This window comes from Pagrus major, chromosome 1 (assembly GCF_040436345.1).
Source record: "Pagrus major chromosome 1, Pma_NU_1.0".
Classification (NCBI taxonomy): Eukaryota; Metazoa; Chordata; class Actinopteri; order Spariformes; family Sparidae; genus Pagrus; species Pagrus major.
This window is the reverse complement of record NC_133215.1, coordinates 7,560,419-7,580,999: the sequence shown is the minus strand read 5'-3', so window position 1 is coordinate 7,580,999 and position 20,581 is coordinate 7,560,419. Positions and strand designations below refer to the sequence as shown.

At 42.2% G+C, this 20,581-nt stretch overlaps 1 protein-coding gene and 1 pseudogene across 1 annotated transcript; both read left to right on the top strand.

Annotated features, from left to right (window-relative positions):
* The first annotated feature begins 4,203 nt into the window (after positions 1–4,203).
* On the top strand, positions 4,204–11,981 carry LOC141004762 (uncharacterized; annotated as a pseudogene).
* Positions 11,982–12,102: 121 nt separating this feature from the next.
* Positions 12,103–20,310, top strand: cbx6a (chromobox homolog 6a). Its single transcript, XM_073478575.1, has 5 exons — positions 12,103–12,290; positions 13,619–13,662; positions 13,875–13,940; positions 14,516–14,582; positions 15,136–20,310. The coding sequence occupies exons 1-5, from the start codon at positions 12,222–12,224 to the stop codon at positions 16,411–16,413; spliced, it is 1,524 nt and encodes a 507-aa protein (XP_073334676.1). The 5' UTR covers positions 12,103–12,221; the 3' UTR covers positions 16,414–20,310.
* Positions 20,311–20,581: the final 271 nt, after the last annotated feature.

The window sequence follows — 20,581 nt, the reverse complement described above, 5'->3', positions numbered from 1 at the left end:
TTTTTCATAGTTTATTTGAATTGTGTGTCTGACTAAGCTGCCATGCTGCTGGTGAATGTCAGTTCAAACATTTTACCTTCCTAGCCCTGTCTGTAGGACTTTTGAGATGGTGAGCATGGTCCATGAGGCTTACTAGAGGTTCCCTGGAGTTGGTTTTGTTGTAGAAACTGTGCCATGTTGTAGGTGACATGACAGCAAAGGTCATCCTCCTCCTCTTAATATGTAGTGCAGACTCCAATCATCATATTCCCTGCTGGAAATGTGTTGCTTTACTTTGGTGGAGGGACATATGCAGAATACAGCCAAAATAATTTAATAATTTAATAACACTAACCCTTGATGTTTGTTGATTTATCTGATGTTTTTTCTTCTGTGAAGCACTTTGTAAACTTGTTTTGTGTTACATAAATATGTGCATATGTAGTGAATTCATTTGTTAATTTGTTTAGCAGTGTAAAAGTAAGTCTGGCTTCGGTAACGATGTTGCTTGTACGTTACTGATTTTACCAGAAGTGTACAGGCAATTTGATTTTTCTGATCATGCTTGTCTACCGTCTATCATCATCAGGCTAATGACACCGGCCAGTAAAAACATGCAAAGGCGAAGACGCACTAATCCGAAGGAAGATGCTAAATTAGATGCTAAATGCTATATTAATATTGGAAAGTACAAAGTGGGACTTGACATAAAATGCATCAATGCCTTCAAAGGTACTTTTTAGTCATGATTAAACTTTAAATTTCTTTAAACAAAGAGACCTTGGTCTTTTCATGCCCTTTTTTGTTTTCTCATATTTTCCTACCGAGCGAATACATTTGTTGACATTCTGTGTTGTTTGGGGCAAATGTATGTCAGAGATCATCTGAGTGTTTAAAGCTGCCTGCTGTCCACTGCTGATGATTTTGCTGTTTTTCATTTTTCACTCCACTGCAGGCCTGTGTTCAGTTTTTTGGTGTTTGTTCAGCATTTTTTCGTTGCTTATTAACGTTCTATGTCCTCACTGCATTTGAGTTTGTGTTCATTTTTAATGCACTAGGATTAAGAGTGTCTCTCCTTTGATCTTCCTGCAGCATACAACTTTTTTTTTCTCAAGCGAGAGAGGAGAAAAAAAGGCACAGAGCCGAGCTTATATACCCTTCAGGGGACCACATGATGACATTGTGCTGTTCCAGAGCCAATGGTTATTTTTTTGCCAGAAATAAATAAACAAAGAAACTCTCAAATTGTTTGATCTCCAAATTTGCATGAGGAAAAAACAGCAGTGGAGAGCGTTTGAAAAAGAATGGTTGGTCATATATTTATATGTCCACGTTCATTGAGTAGGCAGGAGTGTAGTCCTCCTTTGCAAAAATGACGTTACGATCGGGGGTCTTACCATTAGCAGAAGCTTTCCAGGATGAACTGAACATTTTTTTGATAACATAACATGTTAACATTTAGCAACATTCAACAGTTGATCATTGAGATTGATTTAGAGGAACATTAATACAAATACTTTGATTCTTCTTTTAGACTCATATTGGAGCCCAAAAGAGCCACGAGTTCCAGTTTGACTGATGTTCCCTCAACTAGATGCGTCTGGAGAAAAATAACAAAGCTGAGGCTGTAGAGCGAGAGCAGTGCGTCGAGCTCCTGAAGGCCATGCTGAAAGTTAATGCAGATGAGAGGATCACTCCCCGTGAAGTCCTCACTCATCCATTCATCACCAAAGACTACCTGAAGTAAGTGTGTGTGTGAGTGTATGAGTGTGTGTGTGTGTGTGTGTGTGTGTGTGTGTGTGTGTGCAGGATGTGAGTTCTATAGGCGGTGCTTTGTTAGTTAGTGATGATTAATCATTTGATCAATGTCCTGTCATGTTTCCGGGAAATCAATTTACCAGGGAGTGTGTCTTTTCGTAGAAATGATGCTTTGGCATCAGCATCCAGTCCACGCATCAGAGAGAAGCCCAAGACCAACCTTCAAAAGAAGATAAGACTAAAGACAGTGGTCATAAGAGAAGAAGGCCCAGCGCTAACTACGAGACCGCCACCACCTAATCTTACTATGATTCGTCCTGCAGCAGCCAAGAAAACACAGCAGATTGAAGATCAGGAGAGTACAGTTAGTGAGCCTCCTGCCGCTCCTCTGAAGGATGAAGACAGCCTTCACATCCAACCAGACGACTGCCCTCCATCTCCAGAAATTCTCCCATCAGGTGTGATGGGGAAGAATCACTCCTAAGTAATTTGTTGCACTGTGTTGTCATTGTGTTTCCTAGACTGACAAGAGTACAAGCAGGCTGCTTGGCTGCAGATGGAGGCTCAGAGGCTACAGGAAGAAAACAAACAGATCAGGGAGGACGACGGCCATGGAGACGGAGACCAACATGATGTCATCTCAGCACTCCTAAAGCTTAATTTATGGTTCTGCGTCAGGTCGACGGTGTACCTACGCCATAGCTACGCCGTCGACGCAGACCCCTACGCCGTAGCCTGACGTGCACCTCCAAAAAATCCTAACTACGCGCCGCGTTGACGCGGACCGCAAGCGCTGTGATTGGTCCGCTCAGTTGCTTTTTCCGGTCTTTCTTCCTACACCGCCATTTTTAAAGTTCTTGTGGACCGGTAGGAACAATGGACCAAGCAGAGGAAAGAATCATCGAGGAGGTCAGGAAATATGACCACCTTTACAACTCCTCTTCGAAGGATTACAAAGACTGCCAAATGACAATGAACACCCCCCTGGCGGCATGGCGGTGAATTGCAGAGCAACGCGGTCCCTCGACGCAGAACTTCGAATGCTCAACGACGGCGTCACGTCGACGGCGTAGGTACGGCGTCGACTTGACGCAGAAGCATAAACTAAGCTTCAGTTGGCATGAAAAAAGAGGAAGGGTTGAGCTCCCGCACGGTGGCTCTCATTGTGCTCTTCTTCATAGTGGGCATCATCGTGGGCAAGTTGGTCTTGTAGACGGCAGCGCAGTTCGGCCGGCCGCAGCATGCTTTGATGGGGATGAAAACAAACACAGGATCTGGGATTTTGGATCAGAAATGCCATATCCGCTGGGTGGGGGGTGGTACTAGTTTTGATTCAGTCTCATTTATGTAAAACAATTCAAAAGTAATGTATGAGAAAAAAAGAGAAGAAGAAGAAATGATTCATCATTAATGAACAGACCTACTGTTACAGGTCTTGCCTCTACGTTTAGTGTATTGTTGTTTCTTTTTCTAAATGACAGAGGCCAGGGCCTATGTATATGTATACATAATCCCCCCACTGTACAGTATATCCAGGTGTTCCTTCCAGTTAAACCCCCTTTAAGGAAGGGATTAACCAGAGAGATGACACACACAGTCGGGGTTACACACAGGGCTATCAAACTGACTTCTCCAATCGCTGGCTTTGTAAAATCGGCTTGTCTTTGATTGTAGTGCAACCTGCAAAGAGTGTTGCATCTGGACTTTTTGAATCTAATTTAATTGCTGTTATAATGGTGATAATATGTAATTTGGCTGTAGGTTTGCACAACTACATTTTCCATGTGTGTTTATATACGCAGGCACACACACAGAAAGCATGCATACATATAGTGAGAAACCACAAATGGACAGAAGGTGCATGTCGAGGCGACTGGTTGCCGAGGTCCTGTTAACAAAGAGACCTTGGTCTTTTCATGCTCTTTTTTGTTTTCTTATATTTTCCTACTGAGCGAATATATTTGTTGACATTCTGTGTTGTTTGGGGCAAATGTATGTCAGAGATCATCTGAGTGTTTTAAGCTGCCTGCTGTTTTTCATTTTTCACTCCACTGCAGGCCTGTGTTCAGTTTTTTGGTGTTTGTTCAGCATTTTTCCGTTGCTTATTAACGTTCTATGTCCTCGCTGCATTTGAGTTTGTGTTCATTTTTAATGCACTAGGATTAAGAGTGTCTCTCCTTTGATCTTCCTGCAGCATACAACTGTTTTTTTTCCTCAAGTGAGAGAGGAGGAAAAAAAAGCATAGAGCCGAGCTTATATACCCTCGAGGGGACCACATGATGACATTGTGCTGTTCCAGAGCCAATGGTTATTTTTTTTTGTCAGAAATAAATAAACAAAGAAACTCTCAAATTGTTTGATCTCCAAATTTGCATGAGGAAAAACAGCAGTGGAGAGCGTTTGAAAAAGAATGGTTGGTCATATATTTATATGTCCACTAATGACATTATTACCATTATCGAGGAAATGAAGGGAAGATGGGCAGACTTTTGTGCTAAGGTGCAGTTCTATGGAGTGTGGAAGAAGGCCCTGAAACCCCCTTTCCCCTTGGACCTGCGTGGAGGTAAGTCGCTGTTCCTTATACTAAATCCATTGTTATGTCAGCCATGTTCAAACCATTACATAAAAGGCAATTTTTCTGTTCTCCAACCTACCGACCCCAGCTTTAAGATATTTATCAGATGAATCATGTACAAAACACAGCCATGTTTATGATGTGTTCATCAATGTCAAGGATGTTGAGGACGTTACTGTGTTAGAGACAAATGTAATGTGATTACAGTTCAGTTGTGTACAACAATCAGTCTTACGTTGATTGAAGATTAGTTTTTAATTTTGACTCTATATCATGTCTTTCAGTGCCATGCTACAGTACTTTTAATAATTGAAAAAAAGTGGCAGAATAATAATGGAAGTTATTATGCACACTTGAAACAGCTGATTTTTGACGTACTTTTCTCCAAAACTTAAGTATACAAATTGAAATTGAAAAGCTGTTCCCAGCTGCAAAAGAAAAACAGAAAAATACTTCGGGTGTGGGTTTAAAACAAAAAAAAGAAAGAAAGAAAAAAGAATGACGTCCAGGAGCACATGTATAATACAAAATGGTAAAGTGTTGCTGCTGTTCAACATTTTTGAGTGACAATCGAATTTAATTTCAAAATCAATGAGCTGCAGAGCAAGGCCAACCAGTTTATCCTTGATCACTTTGAGGACGTTGTCAATAACGAGTTTCAGAATCTCACTGTGCAGGAACTCACGGACATCCTAGAAAGAGAAGACCTCAATGTGAGAGAGGAGAGTACTGTGTACGTGGCCATCCTTCACTGGATCGCCTACGGACCGGAAGAAAGGAAAGGACACCTGCTTGTACTCTTGTCTAAGGTAAGTTCTGCCACAAGCTTTAGCTTGGATTTAGCTGACAGCAAAAAAATCTGTAAGATCACCTGGTTGCTTTCAAACCTGTAGCTCCACTACAAACAAAGAGCTGTAAGCTTAAAGTCATGTCAGACCACAGACTGTATACAAAGAGGGCAGAGTTTCCAGGTAGGAAAAGTGAAGCCACTGCAGTTCAGTTCAAAGATTTTCTCTTGTATTCTGCGTGTAGGTCCGGCTGGCCTTGATGAGTCTAGATCACCTGGTGACTGTGATCTCCAATGAGCTGGTGAAGAGCAACGCTGAGTCCTTTCAAATGGTGAGAGAGATCATGAAAAACAAAGGCCGCCTCACCTCACCTGCACTGGTCATGCGGGGCTCTGTCGCTTGTCCTTGCCTGCCTAACGCCATCCTGTTGGCCATCGGAGGCTGTAGCAGAGGTTATCCAACAACAGCATGGTTACATGCTGCCATTCCGACAGACCGCCATTACGACATACCGCCATTCCGACATACCGCCATTCCGACATACCGCCATTCCGACATTGTACTATTCAGACATGTCACCATTCCGACATACCACTATTCTGACATGCGAACGTCCCGACAAAGTTTCGTCCCGGCATTCCGACAAGGCTAATCCTAACCCGCAACCCGTAACCCTAACCTTAACCCTTTTAAAAGATGTGTCGGAATGGCAACATGTTTAAAAAAGAAATAAATACCACCATTCCAACCTTAGGAGGCAAAAAATGTCGGAATGACGGTACGTTTAATTAAAGGCTTAAGTGTTGCCATTCCGACAATTAGGGCCTAATGTCGGAATGGTGGTATGTCGGAATGGCGGTTGCCTCCCCAACAGCATTGAGGCGTATGACATCCGTGCTAACCCCTGGAACGACCTGACAAACAACCAGGAGCGCCCTCGTGCCAATCACGGCACTGCCTTCCTGTTTCACTGTAAATTTACAGTAAATTATTGGCTACTAGTTGTATTACTTTCACAGTAATTTTACAGTAATTTATTATACATATTTCACAGTAATGTACTGCACATGTTTCACAATAATGTACTGTAAATATTTCACAGTAAAATACAACGCAACTACAGCTGTATACTGTAACTTCACAGTTGCCATGCCCATGGAATAAATTACAGTAATTGCCTGTATTCTTAAATTTTTACTGTAAAAGTAATGCAACTCAGAAGCCAGTAATTTACATTTAAATTTAAAATTTAAATAATACTGTAAAATATTGCACATTTGACTTGTTAACTGTGATTTTACCACACAAACATGCTTTGGATTTGCTAAATTAAAAGTCAATACAAGAACAAAGAAAACAAAGACAATACTCATTTTAACGTTTTAATAATAATAAAACTATTAAATTCAACAATTTACTAAAGCTGTCTCTGAACATAAACATGGACATGAATGAACATGAATTTTCATTTTTAAAGAGCAGATTCAGCTATTAAGTGCTGAAATATTCATTCCCTGTCTAATGTCAATATTGATACCAGTATTGATGTGTTAGATGGCTGGGGTAGTTATGTAATCAGATTACAGCTCAAAATCATACTTTGGTATCACTAACTGAATCTATGAATCAATCAATCAATATTAAATCGAATCAATATCGAATAACTCGCACACTATGCCTCCGAACGACATGTGGAGACCATTAAATGAAAACACATGATTTCAGCTTTCCAAAGATATAATTTACTTCTCTGTGAGGCAAAAAACGGCTTTGAAATGACTTAACAGCCAAAAAAGTGGAGCATAAAGTGACGTTACCTTCATCCAAAAGATCATTCATTTACTAACTCACACAACTAATAGAAAGTTGTGACAAGCTGTCTAATATTGTAGGCTAATGATGTAAACCTTACCTTTGAGCTCTTCTATCGGTATGTGTGTCAGGTCGTAACATTATCCACCATGGATGTATAAACAGAACGGTATCCGATGCACCCGTATCCACCTGTTGTCTCTTCTTGATCCCACAATGCAGCGTGGTTCAAGCGCATTTCAAGTTTTACAGTAATTTGTTGTGTTATCACAGAGGATGGTTTGAATACAGTATTTTACTGTGAAATAATATAGTGAAATGTTGTGAAATCCTGCTATCAGTTTTTTCACAGTAATTTACTGTGTCTGCATTGATTTCACAGTAAATTCTAAATTACAGTATTATATTGTGATTTTTACAGTTAACGCCTGTAAAGTGCTAATACAGTAATTTATTGTGAAATATTACAGTTAAATATTGTTAAATCCTGGTAACATTTTACAGTGTGGCTTTGAAAGGGAGGAGAATTACAAACCTGGCAGGATGTGGCACCCATGCACTTCCGCCGCAGCTCTGTGAGCATCATGGTGCTAAATGGATGCATCTACGCGATGGGAGGTCATGATGTGCATGGACAACACAGCACTGCAGAGCGCTACAGGCCCGACACCAACCAGTGGACTGTCATTGCACCCATGCATGAGATCAGGACCGGTGCCGGCTACACAACACTCAACAACAAGGTGGGAGCAGCTGGGACTAGTAACAGAGAGATGTATGGTGCTGACTGGAACTTTGCCAATTTGATTTTCTACCTGTATTTTCTTCCTAGATCTACATTTGTGGGGGTTTCAATGGGAATGAGATCCTGGAAACCTGAGAACGTTACAGCCCAGAAACCAACCAGTGGACTATGATCGCCCCCATGAACAGCCAGTGCTGTAAAGTTGGCATCGTGGCATATGCAGGCCGCGTCTTTGCAGTGAGTACATAAATGTCAACCTCTTCAGACCAAATGTCTGTACCAAATTTGTGCCAGCCTGTCTTGTAGATTTTTCATTGAGGGCTGTGTGCTGAGAAACTGTTTCCATCTTCATTTAAACGCCATTTATTGAACATTTCCTCTCACAGGTGGGTGGAGTCGATGGCAGCGGCCATCTGTGCAGCGCTGAGGCTTACGATTCCCGCACCAACACCTGGCACGAAGTGTCCTCCATGAGAATAGCCCGCAGCGACCTTGGCATTGGAGTGATTGATGACCGGCTATTTGTTGTGGGTGGCTTCATCAGCTTCCCCACCTGTTACGTCCACTACTACGACGTGATGACAGATGAGTGGTCTGATGCCCGTAACATGAAGATTTCCCGCGGCGCCCTCAGCTGCTGCGTGGTGCTTTGTGTCATGACGCCATGCCAAAACTTTAATGAGTTAATATTTGTTTTAATATTTGTTTCTTGATGTCTTCATACTTAACTTATATATGCAATAATAAACAATGCCTAATACATTTCTCTGAGCGTTAAAACAGCTACTTCTTCTGAGCTTTCTATGATTGGTCAGTTAGAGTGAGAAAATCTGTGAAATGTTAACACTGGCTAACATTAGCTAACATTGGCTGCATACCTCACAGATCGTGGGAGTTCCTGGCTTTACTGCTGCAATCTGACATATATTAACACCGGAGTGTTTTACACACTCCTGCTGTTTATTTGTCACATCGTATTATGGTTTGGAAAAAGATGAGGACCCAAATGCAGACATGACAGTCAAGTAAAAAAAAAAACAAGAGCTTTAATCCAGGCAACGAACAGGGAAGCAACAACACTGTCAAAACAAAAGGCTAAAGAGAAATACGAAAAACTAAATAACATACAAACCAGGAGAAATCTCAGGGAACGCCATGGCCGAGCCAGCTAAAAAAAAGCCAAGAAGGTATTGTCTGAGGAGGCGAAGAAAAGAAAAAGAGAAAGTGATAGAACAGAGCCCGGACACAGATAAATATTGGACCAGCTTACACTCGGTGGGGCGAGCTGAGTAAGAAATGGGTGTCAAGACTGATGGCGACCTAACCTTGATGCTACTGGATTTGTAAGTCATATATTACATATATACATATTTATTATCTTACCGACTTTTACTTTGAGTTGATTTGTTGTTATGTGGTGTTCATTGGGGCACTATTTGTCCACAGTTTATAACCGTAATAAAGCCGCGAGATAATCTAACGCTGTCCGTTTCAATAGCTTGCACGTTTTCATGTAGTGACTGTAAACAATGACTAACTTATTAAAACACTATGAACGTCTTGTCTTGAAAAGTTGCAGATTCCTTAGGTTCATGCAGATAATCAACGTAATTGTTGAACAGTGTGGTTGGGGGGTAACGTTACGCTATTGTTGTTATCGGTAACGTTAGCATGCTACATGCTGTTGTCGTACCAAGTTGGTTGTAGTTATTACACCAAACACAACGTCGACTTGCGATTGTATTTAGTAACTCCCGAAAGCATAGTTATATTTTCAGACGTTACTAAACACATTCACGCCCAAGCGTCGTGTTTTGGAAGTAACTTAGTCGGTGCAATCACTATAACCAACTCGGTAATGTTGCTAATGTGCTGTGTAGCCTATATGCTAACAAACTACCAGCTGCTATCTCTGAATCTAGCTTGTTGTTGGCACTCGATTTAGGTTTTTTCAGACGATTTCGTGATTTGAAAACAAATTCACGTGTATTCATTTTCCCCAGGGACGCTCGTACAGCGACAGTATTTACGACACTGGTAAGAGATGAGTCCAAACTGCCTAGTGTTGCTTTAAGGACATTACTGCTTGTATTTTTGGCATTTCTATCTTTCATACTTTTGGAAATATTCAGCTTTTTCTGCAAAATTTTTCCCATTCATCCTTATGGGGAATTTTTCAAAATTTATTCTGCTACTACTTCAGCGTACGTTCAGCTATAGAAACCATTCAACGATCAAAATGTTCAGCTTTTTAAGCTCTTTCAACCTTGTAGTTTTCAGATTTTTAGCTTTTCAACTTTTCAAATATTCAACTTTTTAAAAAAAAAAAAAAATAATATGGAAGTAAATGGGAAAATCTTCAAATCCTCCTCAAAACTCATCCACTTTAAACCTCTTCTTGTCCCTTATACTTCGAGCTACAGACACCATTCCAGCTTTCTCCAAGTTACAAGACTTTGAACTATCGGGCACGTATTCAGCTTTTTAAAATCTTTTACGGTTTTGAAATTATCACAGTTTTAGTTTTAAGGATTTTTAGCTCGTCTTCTGGTTTTATAATGGGTGTGTATTGCGTGAGCTAGAGTGCGTGACATCATCGCTAGAGTGGAGAGCAGCTGCAAAAACTTTAGAAAAAATTCACTTCAGCTTGATTTGGGTCCCACATCTTTTACTTCACGTAGACAATATATACATAGAAATGTAGGAAATCCTGTTGGCTTTCAGCTGATGGTCATATCTCAGATGTAGGACTTACACTTTTGGCTGTAGAGGCCCTAGAGCGACAAGCACTCCAGCAACTCCCTCATAAGCCGCAATGTTAATTTTGAGCCTAATTTCTGTAGGAGAGCAGACGGTACCTGTTTCGTCTCTCGCTCTCGTACCCTCATTTTTCACTCTACAGAAATAAAAAACACATCACAGGGTTCAGCAATGTCTCCTGTTACTCACTGTATACATGTTTTGGCCATAACTATTACACTTTTTTCTAGACCTGCAGGAGTTTGGGGGGTGTTTTCCCATTCATCCTTATGGGGAATTTTTTAAATTTCATTCTGCTACTGCTTCAGCATACGTTCAGCCAGAGAAACCGTTCAACTATCAAAATGTTCAGCTTTCTGCCTTTCAGCTTTTTCAAATATTCAGATTTATTTTTAGTTAGAGAAACTGTTCAACAATTAAAATATTCAGCTTTAAGTTCAGCTAGAGAATCTGTTCAACTATCAAAATCTTCAGCTCTTTCAGCCCATTCAGCCTGTTACTTTTCACCTTTTCTGCCTTTTCAGCTTTTGAAAAATTCAGCTTTTTCTGCAAACTCTTGACCATTCATTCTTATAGTTTTATGCATTTCCACTAAGTATTTTCCAGTACATTCGGCAGATTTCCGAAATCACTTCAGCCGTCAGCATTCACACTGTATTTTCGCAGGAAATGCAATTTTTCTAGTTCTGATTGGGGTTTTTCTGAGGATAGCCCGCTTCGGCATCGGAGTGACTGATGATCGGCTCTTTGTTGTGGGTGGCTTCATCAGCTTCCCCTCCTGTTACGTCCAGTGCTGCGACGTGACGACAGGCGAGTGGTCTGATGCCCGTAACACGAAGATTTCCTGCGGTGCGCCGACACCCCAACATGGAGTGGACACTTTGTGTCGTGACACTAGGCCACAACTTTAATAAGTTAATGTCTGTGTTTGTTCAAGTGATGATTTTTATGACTATATTCAACATTTATCATCGGATGTTGTATTTTGTGCGTGTTTCCTTTCGTCCTGCAGAACAATATTCAAGTTAGTTGTCTTTTGTGATTTAAAATTGTAAATGAATATTAAAATAAACAAAAACAAAACACTAATTTCCTGTTGATCTGTCACGTGTGCACGTGTTGCATACATGTTAGCAGAACTTAACCATTTATTTGGCTAGTGTTGGCCTCCTTGTTTAAAGTAGAGATACAGACAGGAAACACGGGGGGAGCGACAGCGGTAGCATGTACAATGAAAAGTTAGTATTTAAACATTACGCCATGTTCTGCACAAATGATACAGGTACGTAGACATGTCTGTGGTTGGGGTGTGTTTTTAAAAAGATGGCTACGGCCCAGAAAAGTGTCGTGTTTGGAAATAAAAGTTGTGTTTGCTCGCTGCTGCTACCTATGTGCTACAACAACAGCATTAGCACTTGTATCACTGTGAACCCGGGAAGCTGTCCCGTGTTTCAGGGAGGAGCCAACATGGCGCCGCCTGTCACCGAACGGGGACGATGAGCTCGAAGAAGCGCGCGGTTATTCGCATCCTCGTGAGTGTCTTCATCGTTGCCAGGACGACTGAGGGGGCTGACCCCGGCCACGTGACAGATAGCGGGCTGTCCGCGCCGCCGCCGCTGCCGCTGCTGCTGCTGTTGTTGTAGTGGTGGTGTGTGTGTGCGTGTGTGTGTGTCTGTCCGCATGTGTGTGTCTGCCTCTCTCTCTCACACACACAGTTTGGCTGTGGTCGGCTCGAGCAGACAGCAGTGCCTGACGTCCGGAGAGAGGAAAACACAGACAGGTAGCTTAGTTCGGGGCATGAAAGATGGAGCTCTCGGCGGTGGGAGATCGTGTTTTCGCCGCGGAAGCCATACTGAAACGCCGAGTTCGTAAGGTGAGCTTTACAGCCGTCCCGCGTGTTTTGACTTCCCCGCAGATGTTTGGCCGCGGTCAGCACGGCTCGGCACCGCTTCGGTCCATAGGCTCCGGGGCTGCCTTCTTGCGCCCTATGCTATGCTATGGAGGCCTCGCGGCTGGCGGGTGCCCTTTTTTTTTTTTTACTTTGCTAGTCAGGAGCTAGCTAGAAGCTAACTAGCGAGGCTATCAGTCATGGCTCGTATATTCAGGCATTAGCAGGGTAATAAAAAACAGCGACACAAAGAAGGGGCTAGCTGCGGAACAAGGCAGCCCAGGCGAAGAGATGAGGGCTGTGCTATGAAATGGAGGGGCCTTTTTTTTTTTCTGCCAGCTAATGGTAGCTAAAGCTATACAGCCACAGTCTTCATTTTACAGCCTGTGGAAGAGGTGTGTGTGTGTAGCAGCCACATTAAAGGCTGTTGGAGACTACTGCTTTCTTCTACAGCTTGTGAAAGATGGTTATCAAAACATTAGTCATCGTCTATTGAGATGAGAAAGAAGGAGTCTATCAGTCACAGCTGATGAAGGACTTCTGATACTTTCTCAGTGTTTTATCAGTCTAGTAAGGCTTGGAAAAGACCCCATAAATCATGGTGGGGGTACCATCTTAAGTGGCTGGTATACATAGTTTACCAGCAAGGCCCAGCAGGCCTCCAGTTACTTCTGAATTTGCCTGCCAGAGAGCTTCATAGTTGCACCCCTTCTTGTGAGATGTGATCCAATGCATTTGCATTAAAGCAGGAATATCATATTCAGGTTTAAGATTAGTTCATCACACAGATGTTGAGCGACTGATCTTTTTCAAAAACTTACGTTCGCAGTATTATGTAATGTTATCTATCTGCTGAAAAGGTACAATGCCCAATGTCAAATATATTGAATGTTATTGAGATTTCTTGTCAGTGTCAGTTTAAGTTTGAGCACCAGGATGAGCACACATTAAGATAAGAACAGTGAAGTGCCCGCAATCAAATCACTAACAAGAAGTGCAGTTTCTTGCCTGACACAAATCAAGTTAAGATATGACATTTTCCAGACTGTTGTCGAGCCTGGCACGGAGTCTGCAGGGCTGAAACATGGTTAAACCAATAAAATGTTGTCTTTTTTGAGTTGCATACAGGATTGGACTCTGTAGTGTGTAAAGTGCACAACAAAGTCCCAGTAGGACTCAAACGTAGATTAACTTAAAACTCGGCAAACAATCAGCAAAGTAGTTCCAGATTAAAATATTTTTTTTAAATGTCTCGTATGTGTTTTCATATGCAAGCTGTTTTTGTCAATCCACCATCTGGCTTTTTCTTGCAGGGACGACTTGAATACCTGGTTAAATGGAAAGGATGGGCAATGAAGTAAGTGCTTCTCTTAACCTTCACTTTAATTGAAATTTACAACCCTCACTCCTTTTTAAACCGAGGCATTTGTCTGTGTATTTTTACACAATTTTTAATGTCCTTTCAATTACACAGAAAATGTTAATTAATTCCACTTTGTCACAACATTTTCTTGTGGTAAAAGATTTTCTTTTGATGTGTGAATTTAATGTTGCTTCATCTTTATGTAGGCACAGCACTTGGGAGCCAGAGGAGAATATTCTGGATGACAGGCTGATACTTGGCTTTGAGCAAAAGTGAGTTAAAACCCATGTGGAGTGATGGGCCACAGTGTATGCTTGCACAGGATTTTGGCCTCTAACTTCAAATGTTTAAAGTGTGTTAATTTCAGTTCTTTGTCTTCATTTTATACATTACTGCATGTCATTACTGTCTTTTAACTCCCATGTATCTTACTGGTGAGTGCTTCTGCTTTTACTTCATCTGTTAGGGTTGTTTTATTCCTCCTCCTCTTCTCTTCTCTTCTCTTCCTGATTGAGTCCTTTATGTCTGCTGCCAAGCCACTTAAAAGCCTTGTGCTGCTCATAGAGTAGATGTTTACAGTAAACTAAAATGGACACCATAAAGCAGACAAAAGCTGAAAATGCATCAAATGGAAACTAACGAGGACGCGTGAAGACAGAAACTGGCTGCCTTCAAACAAGACTTCAAACGTTCTCTGTGCTCGACTGCTCTACTTTCACACACCCACAGCTTTCATCACCATCTTCTCTTTTGAGTCGTTATGTTTGCTTTTATCATGGTGTTCTCTTTTTAGACTGTCTTTACTTTTGTGATCTGTATTCTCGTAACTGTCATTTCCTTTTCATAGGGAACGGGACAGAGAATTGCATGGGCCGAAGAAACGGGGGCCAAAACCCAAAAACTTTGTCATGAAGGTACAATTTTGGATACTTAATGGTTTAATTGGTATTTTGTGGACACGTCAACACATCAGCAGAAAAAGACTCCAATGAGCATATTTTTTTTAAAACGGGCTTAAAAAGTATACCAAAAACCTTTTTTAAATTAGAAATAATAGCATATTGGTAATTGTAGCCATGATTTGTCAATCAATTACCTACCAATGCTCATGCAGCAGCATGTTACAGGAAATCATAAAGTGATTTCGCTTTTTAAAGTAAGAATAAGGTCAACCTACTTAGAGCAGATTTTTTTTAGCTTGTTAACATGAAATCTTACACAGCCCTATTCTTACAAGCACGACATACACAAGATCTTTCTTTTATGTTCTTCAATAACATAACAACACAAAGCCGACAGAAAAGTTTGCGACAGCCTGCCCAAACAACACGTCACTGTTGAAACAAAGTGGATATTCTGCAACATACATTTTTAAATTGTCAGTACGAATTGTGGTGAAGAATTTTTCTACAAAAATAAAGCTCTCACTGCAAAGATAGTTTCTTAATTCTGTGTCATCTCCCTCAGGCTCGCACTCAGAAAGGAAGGCCCAGCAACCGAGCCTCAAACACCCGCCAGACTGCATTGGGCTCCTCCTCGACCACTTCCAGCCGAGCAACTCCTTCCTCCTCCGCCTCACCTCATCATTTAGCATCTTCGTCCTCCTCAACTGTGGCACCCACCCCTAAACTCAATTCCCTTGCAGCCACCCACAAGCTGAAGAAAGACATTCACCGTTGCCACCGGATGTCCAGGCGCCCTCTGCCCCGCTCAGACCCCATGGCAAACACCTTCTCCAACCCTGGTGGCTTCCCCTCCCGAGTCCACGTATCCCCCTTCTCTGAGACCGTCCGCATCCTCAACCGTAGGGTCAAACCCCGGGAGGTCAAGAGAGGCCGGATCATCCTCAACCTGAAGGTCATTGATAAGCCAGGCCGGGGTGGCACAGCTGCAGGCAGCAGGAATGTTACAGCAGGACGCCAAAACATCCCTTCCCGTAATCGCATCATCGGGAAGAAGGGAGAGGCACCTTATAGACCTTTCCAGCCCCCTCTGAAGATGCTGGGGTTTCCGATGTACGGGAAGCCATTTGGGCTGCAATGTGGAGGCCCTCTGGCCTTTCACTCCCACCCAGGGTCATGCTCCGGCACAGGGGCCAGGGACACCCACTCCTCTTCCTCCCAGTACCAGTCACCTCCTTCTCCTTCCAGCTCCAGTGGCTCTGAAGGAAAATCTTCCACCAACGCCTCAGCTGCTCAGTCGCAGCCCTCCACAGGAGCCTCACCCTCCAGCGAGGCTCCAAAGTCCACTAAACCTCATACAGAGACACAGAAGAGCCAGAGCGCTAAGTCACCTGCTTCTGCCCCGTCCTCAGATGCAGACCCCGCGGCGTCAGCATCTCCCTTCCTCCCCTCCTCACCCTCTTCTTCCTTAGAAGACGAGGGGGAGGAAGGTTCCCTGGACCGTTCTGTGGCCCCAGACGGAGGCAGGAAAAATCTTCGCCCACGCAGGGCAAAACGCCAGCCGCCTGCCACCCCTTCTTCTGTCACCCCTGGGGATCAGAGCGCTGCCCCCACCGAAGCCAAAAGGGTGCCTGCGGAGGGAGACCCTGACTGGCACCCTGAAATGGCGCCGAGCTGCAAAGATGTGGTGGTCACTGATGTCACCACCAACCTCGTCACCGTCACCATAAAAGAGTTCCCCTCCCCTGCCTCCTGCCCTGCCTCACCCTCCGCCAGCCCCGAAGACGCCTCTTCCCCTACTCCCAGCACCCCATCTGATGACCCCTCTCCAGCCAAGCCATAGGAGATCAGATGTTATGAAGTCGATTGCCATTGATAATAGGAGAAAATGTCATGCCAGTGTTGCCACGTCAGCCCCCTCCTACCTTTTTCCTTAAAGGTGTGTCCATATTTGTGTAGCAATTAATGAAATGTGATGTAACTTAACACCGCCCAGCCATTGAATAGTAAAGAAAAGAGCTTTTTTTTTTTTTAAAGTATGAATTTGAAAAAGGGGCAGCTAATACGCCCTCCTTGTCACTTAAATTGCCATATTTTGTCCACTTGCACAGCACTGGCTCTTTGAAGCAGACTTGGATGGAAATGCTATTTGTTTTCTTTCGCTTGCATTCAGACAGGCTGACTTTAGCTTGTTTGGTGTCATAAAAAAATGTCCAAAAAGTGAAACACTCACCCATCTGGTGTCTGGTGTGAGTGTTTATCAAGCACACTTGTTGTATGTGAAAGAAAAAAAATAGTTTTTATATTCAGGCTCTGCTGTGAAGGTCGTTATTGACGGCCTTCAGGTGTTATGCCAATTTCCTGCCCCCCCCCTTGTCTCATTGGAAGTCCAGCTTGTTAATGACAAATGAGGTGATGTGTTTTTGCACGTAACACAGTTGGACTCTCATATATTGCATCAATACAGCGAGGTAAATGCAATGCACTTGACTGCATCGAAAAATGACCTATTTTATGTAGTTCATCCATTTTTCAAGGCCTTTTCCTCTTGCTCTCTTGAACGCACATGCATATACAGTACATACAGTATGAGTAAGTATTTATATGCACGCACAACCTTAAAAGCTGCAAAAGAATATACAGAAACTGTAGTTTTTAAGTTATTGCTGTCCTTGCCGTCTTTCCCTGCTTGCCTTGTTTTCTCACGAACCCGCCACCTTCTTCATAACTCTGTGACGTCCACCAAGACTCTAAACTGGCCTGAAGTTAGTTCTGAACTTTTTTCTTAATGCCAGATTGGCGCCATATAACTTCTCAACTTGTCAAGGTATAGAAGGTCCATGAGTTGAACACACTTCAGGCTGAAGCCACCAACAAAATGCAGCTAAAAATAGCAGGTTGTTGAATCTTTGAGCGACTTGGCAGCTGTTTGAAGTCTGTGAAACATGTTTCCAGGCGGTTTTGACTTGTAAAAAATCAATGCAGGCTGGTAAGTTTGCCTGTTTACCTTGAGCTTTGACAGGTAGAGCAAACAGCCCTACACCCTGCTTTGTTCCTTTTGGATGTTTCTGGTCAGTGTTTAAGCTAACAGTGCTTTACTAGTATGGTCTCATGTTTTAATAGAAGTGGTTCGTGTAGCATGGTTCAGCCTCCTGCTACCCACAGGGCTAGAGAAATCGAACCCAGCCAGGAATGAGGACAAAGATTGACCTTTTTTCTGTCAATTAATTCACTAGATTTTGGTATCTCTGGATTCTCTCTAGAACTTTCCATTAAAGGCGTTATTTTCCAAACTATGTGGACACAGCTTCAGCTTTTCTCTGTACCAGATATTTTCTGTAGTTTCAGTCGCAACTGTATGACAGGTTTTTTTTTTTGTAGTGGTCGACAGCAGCTAACGGCATGCTAACTTGCTATCCGAACGCATAAAAAACGCATCGCCTTTGGAAGCTCAGCCACCGTCTGTAGCAATGCTGCTTGCAGCGAGAAAACCGCATCGCATTTCTTTGTTTTTCGTCGTGTTGCAGGTTTGCTACTAGCCGTGTGTGGCGTAACATGAAACGAAAATGTGTTTTGTTTCTGAAATTCAAGTGAAAATCGCTTACTAGCACTTTGTAGGAAGGTTGAAAGTGGCAAAAGTGTCCCCGAACCAGACAACTTCGTTTTGACTGCATCCTTTTCTGTTAAGGTGTTAAGAAAAGCTCCATGTTCTGGCTTTAGACCCTGACATTTGACGTGGTTCCTTCCTTTTGGTTACACAGTGCTCTCGAGCACATGGAGAGGAACTTCGAGGAATTAGACCCAGGGGTGTGTTGACGTACCCGGCCCAAACATGAAAAACATCCTCTGTTGCTGCAGGTTTCCCAAGTGAGAAATCACCTTGAGACAAATTATCTTTTGTCCGTGGCTGATGAATTTATCTACTCTCTGCTTCTGCAGCCACTTTATCAGGTGACAATTGATCAGTTGCTTTTTCTTTAAGCGTTCCAGCTGATGGTATTTGTTTCCGCCCACGCTGTGAGGCTAAAACATACAACTTAGTACCTGCTGTTTTCTAACAGGAAAGCATGGGATGTTGGCACGGTTGTTTTCTCCCAAAACATCAGGTGTGCTGTCTTTTATTGGCATCATGCTACAGTCAGGAAGCGTGTCAGGTAATCTGGTGGTTAGAGAGCGAACATCTTGATCTCATAAGGTGTGATCTTTGACAGACTGTTGTCTGCGAACCTCTGCCCAGCTCATTCACTGCAGGTTGCTTCCAGCTATAAACTCCTGCAAGCTTGAAAGTGTTCAATGGTTTTGACCTTCAAGTGCACCTGAGGTACTTCAAAAGAAAACCTGGCCCTTTATACTCAAACGTTAAACCTTTTTCTGGTGCTGCCCGCTCTTTGTAGCCCTTCCCAGACCTTGGCTCTTACTCTGGTGTACCTGTGTGTTACAATATTTAAAAAAAAATCTTCCGCATGTGTTGCCTTATAGCTGCTCCGTACGACCCCAGCTGCACTCCAGGCGACGTTTACCTCGTCTTTCTCAGCCTCCTACATGCTAAAAAAAAAAAGAGCGTTTCGTACCTGCGGGGGCTTTGGTGGTAAAGATAAAGATTACAAAATCACAAACTGTATTTACCTTGATAGGTTTCTGATGTCTCATTTTCTAGCGCCGCAAACGCAGCGTTCTCAATGTCTTCGTTAGCGCAGACGAGGAAGATGTCGCCTCCTCTCCCGTCACGTACTGGATGGTTCTCGTTGTTGTCGATGCTGTTTCAATACTCTCATAGGTTACATGTGGAAGGATTTATTCCAAAATGACACATCCATTATACGAAGAAATGAACTGGTCTCTAGCTCAAATTCAGATTGAGGACAGAACTTAACTTTAATCCTCATCGGACAAAGTGAAAAACAGACTTTGTATTTTCCCAGAAACAGATGAAGGATTATTTTCTTCTCCAAATGGATATATCGTGATTTGGAATAGATTTTTTCATCTACTATATCTTTAATATCTTTAAGTGGTGGATAGAAGTGACTCTTGCAGTTGGTAGATGTGTAAGGTATTAGGCTGCTAGGCGATGTTTCCAACAGTTGATAGCAACGTTTTTCTTCTGTTTTTACTTTTCTCATATCGGGTAGCACAACTCAACTTAGTGGCCTATCTTTCAACCAAATAGGGCTCTTGATTTTATTATTTTACTTTTTTAAAGCTTTTTTTTTTTTCCCTTTTGAATTGTTTTACATTTATATGTGATGTAATTGAAAGTGCTAGATTTTATGTGGCACTAATTGGAAAAAAAGGAAGGATCCTTGATGAAATGTATGGATAAAGATGCTCAATGAATTTGTGCTTTTTAAGCCTTTTTTCCCTTTGTACTGTACTTTATTACCTTTTTTTTTTTTTTTGAAATATGCATAATAATGTTAATGTGATGCTGTTTATTTGAATGCCATTTTTTAATAGTTCAATATGGGTTTGATCAGAAGGCAAACTGACCGATTTTTAATGTGTCAAGACTGCAGTTTTGTCCGGTTTAATGCTTATATAACTTATGTACATTGTATTGATGGTAATGACGAGGAGGCGGAGGATAATGATGACATTGTAATGTATCTGAACTTCTGAAGCATGTTTTGCAAACCCTTATTGTACAGATTATGTATTCAGTGTCATGTTACCTGTTACTGTTGTTGCTTTCTGTGTGTTTCTTGTACAAGGCTTTTAATTAAAAGCTCTTTAAAAAGCAGCTTGCTCTGTTTTTGTTTCGTTTCATATTTTGTTGCCTCCATGATCAGTGGTTACGTGGACAATATCTCTTTAATGCGACTGAAATCATTCTGATTAGAGATTGTAACTGTTTACATAGACACTAAATACCGTCATCTGATAAGATGTGCATTTAAAGCAACAAAATGCAACTTCCTGGAGACAGAGAGTTGATTTTTGAGTCTCAACCCAAGCATCTGGGGATGAGACTCAACCAACCGCTCTCTACAAAGTTACATTTTGTTGCTTTT

Excerpts from the sequence above, each read along its gene's own strand:
- cbx6a (XM_073478575.1), top strand. The coding sequence starts at position 12,222 with ATGGAGCTCTCGGCGGTGGGAGATCGTGTTTTCGCCGCGGAAGCCATA. Across the intron at positions 13,941-14,515 it reads ATACTTGGCTTTGAGCAAAA|GGAACGGGACAGAGAATTGC; the intron begins GTGAGTTAAAAC and ends TCCTTTTCATAG. Across the intron at positions 14,583-15,135 it reads CCAAAAACTTTGTCATGAAG|GCTCGCACTCAGAAAGGAAG; the intron begins GTACAATTTTGG and ends CATCTCCCTCAG.